The 1,922-nt window shown below is 50.4% G+C and overlaps 1 protein-coding gene across 1 annotated transcript in view; it reads left to right on the top strand.

Annotated features, from left to right (window-relative positions):
• ARID5B (AT-rich interaction domain 5B) overlaps nt 1–1,922 on the top strand; it is a 183,353-nt gene that overhangs the window by 485 nt on the left and 180,946 nt on the right. The window contains exon 2 of the mRNA XM_019638412.1: nt 151–405. Within this exon, the coding sequence (XP_019493957.1) occupies nt 151–405 (255 nt within the window). The remainder of the gene's footprint in view (nt 1–150; nt 406–1,922) is intronic.

The following is a 1,922-nucleotide window of genomic DNA, read 5'->3' as shown; positions in this document are numbered from 1 at the left end:
TTTGTGGGCTCTATTATTTTTCCACCCAGCTTTATATTTGTTGGCTCTTCTGTATTAAGAGTATGGATGTCTGTGTGTAAATGTGTCTGGGAATAGATGTTTGTGCTCTGATGGCTACATTATTTATTTGGTGCTTTTTTTCCCCTGCAGTGGGTCGGCTCACCGTGTGGCTTGCACGGACCTTACATTTTCTACAAGGCTTTTCAATTCCACCTTGAAGGCAAACCAAGAATTTTGTCCCTTGGCGACTTTTTCTTTGTAAGATGTACGCCAAAGGATCCGATTTGCATAGCGGAGCTCCAGCTGTTGTGGGAAGAGAGGACCAGCCGGCAACTTTTATCCAGCTCTAAACTTTATTTCCTCCCAGAAGACACTCCCCAGGGCAGAAATAGCGACCATGGCGAGGTGGTAAACTTATATCTCCCTCTCTTCTTTCTTTATTATTTTTTTCCCCCTAGTAATGCTTATTACAGGGCAAGCTTGAAAATACTGTATTCACTTCTGCAGGCGAACAGGATCGACTCCTTTTTTAAAGGGGTAGCGCCACTAGCTGGGGCTCGAGTATTTTGCCATTGTCAGAGTTTGGCTGTCAGCTTTACAAAGAGGATCCAACTGCTGATTTTAGTCAAGATCAAATAACTTGTTCGAGAAGGGTTTTGTTCAAGGGTGTGTGTGTGTGTGTGTGTGTGTGTGTGTGTGTGTGTGAGAGAGAGAGAGAGAGAGAGAGAGAGAGAGAGAGAGAGAGATCGTGATCGTTCGCTTTCCTGCTCCTGCCCCTTGAACATCACATGCTTTTTATATATATTTTGTCTTTTGAAAATTTACCTTCGTGTCTGGCTCGGTCGGGGCTGGGTGGATTTCTTTCGGTGGGTTTCGATATTGTTCACGTTTTTTGTTTTTTTTTTTTTAAAGTAAGTATTTGATATGTTTAAGAGGGCGGAAATTACGAAATGGAGGCAGAGTGAGATCAAAAGCTATTGAGTTGGCAAAGACGTGTTGAATAAAGTGATAAATGACAGGTACTGGAATAATACATTCAAATAACTTGCAGATCTGCCCGGGCGGATTTCAAAGCGGTCGTGTAACCGGCACAAACACGTTAAGCATTAACAACTATCTCTCGCCCCCACCCCCTCCCCCTCGGACAAGCCATTTGATGTTCTAGTTTTCAATTACTCCACGGCAAGTGGACGTCTTCCAGCGCGATCTTTGGGGATGTGTGGGACGGGAACCGCGAAGGAAAGGGCAGAGGGGTGTGTGCTCGCCCACTGGTCCTGCGGGTCCGGCGTTCTCCGTGCCCAGACGGCGCTCCGGGGTAGGGTGGGGAGGGACCGAGCCTCCACGGCACGTTTCTGGGCGGCCGCGGGGGCGCTCGTCGCGCTCCCGGGAGGACGCCCGAGGTGAGCCCGCTGTCACCGGGCGCCGGGGCGGCCGCCTCCCTTCGCCTCTGTCATTTCTTGTGTGACCGCAGTTCTGCGGGCTCCCCTTGTCAGCTGACCGACCTCAGCGCCGTGGTACCTACGGGGGAACTATTTTGGGGAGGCAGTGCCCACGGCGCGGCGGGGAGGGAGGGCGCACCGCCGCCTGGCAATGCTTTGTGTTGCCCAAGCGAGAGCAGGGTAATTAAACACTTTTGAGGGCAGCTAGCTCTGTGCCAGTCTCTCGAGCTTTCGAGGTAGGTGTAAGGATCTTTTTTGTTAAATGAATGGTTCCCGGTTTAACTCATCCCGGAGCTTGGAGCTTCCTGCCTGTCCTTCCAGAATTCCTTGGTCTGATGGAGTTGATTGTACTTTTTGGCACCGCCAGTTCACTCCCTCTCCCTAGGATCGAATTACCCACCAGTGGTCTTTGCCGGTTAATTACAGGAGTTCGTCTAAATGTTCGCCCTCGGATCTGCCTCTTCGGAAATAAGCCCCGCCCTC

The sequence above is a fragment of the Hipposideros armiger genome, unplaced genomic scaffold (genome assembly GCF_001890085.2).
Source record: "Hipposideros armiger isolate ML-2016 unplaced genomic scaffold, ASM189008v1 scaffold_39, whole genome shotgun sequence".
NCBI lineage: Eukaryota > Metazoa > Chordata > Mammalia > Chiroptera > Hipposideridae > Hipposideros > Hipposideros armiger.
Note: the sequence above shows the minus strand (reverse complement) of the source record. Positions and strands in the feature narration are given on the sequence as shown.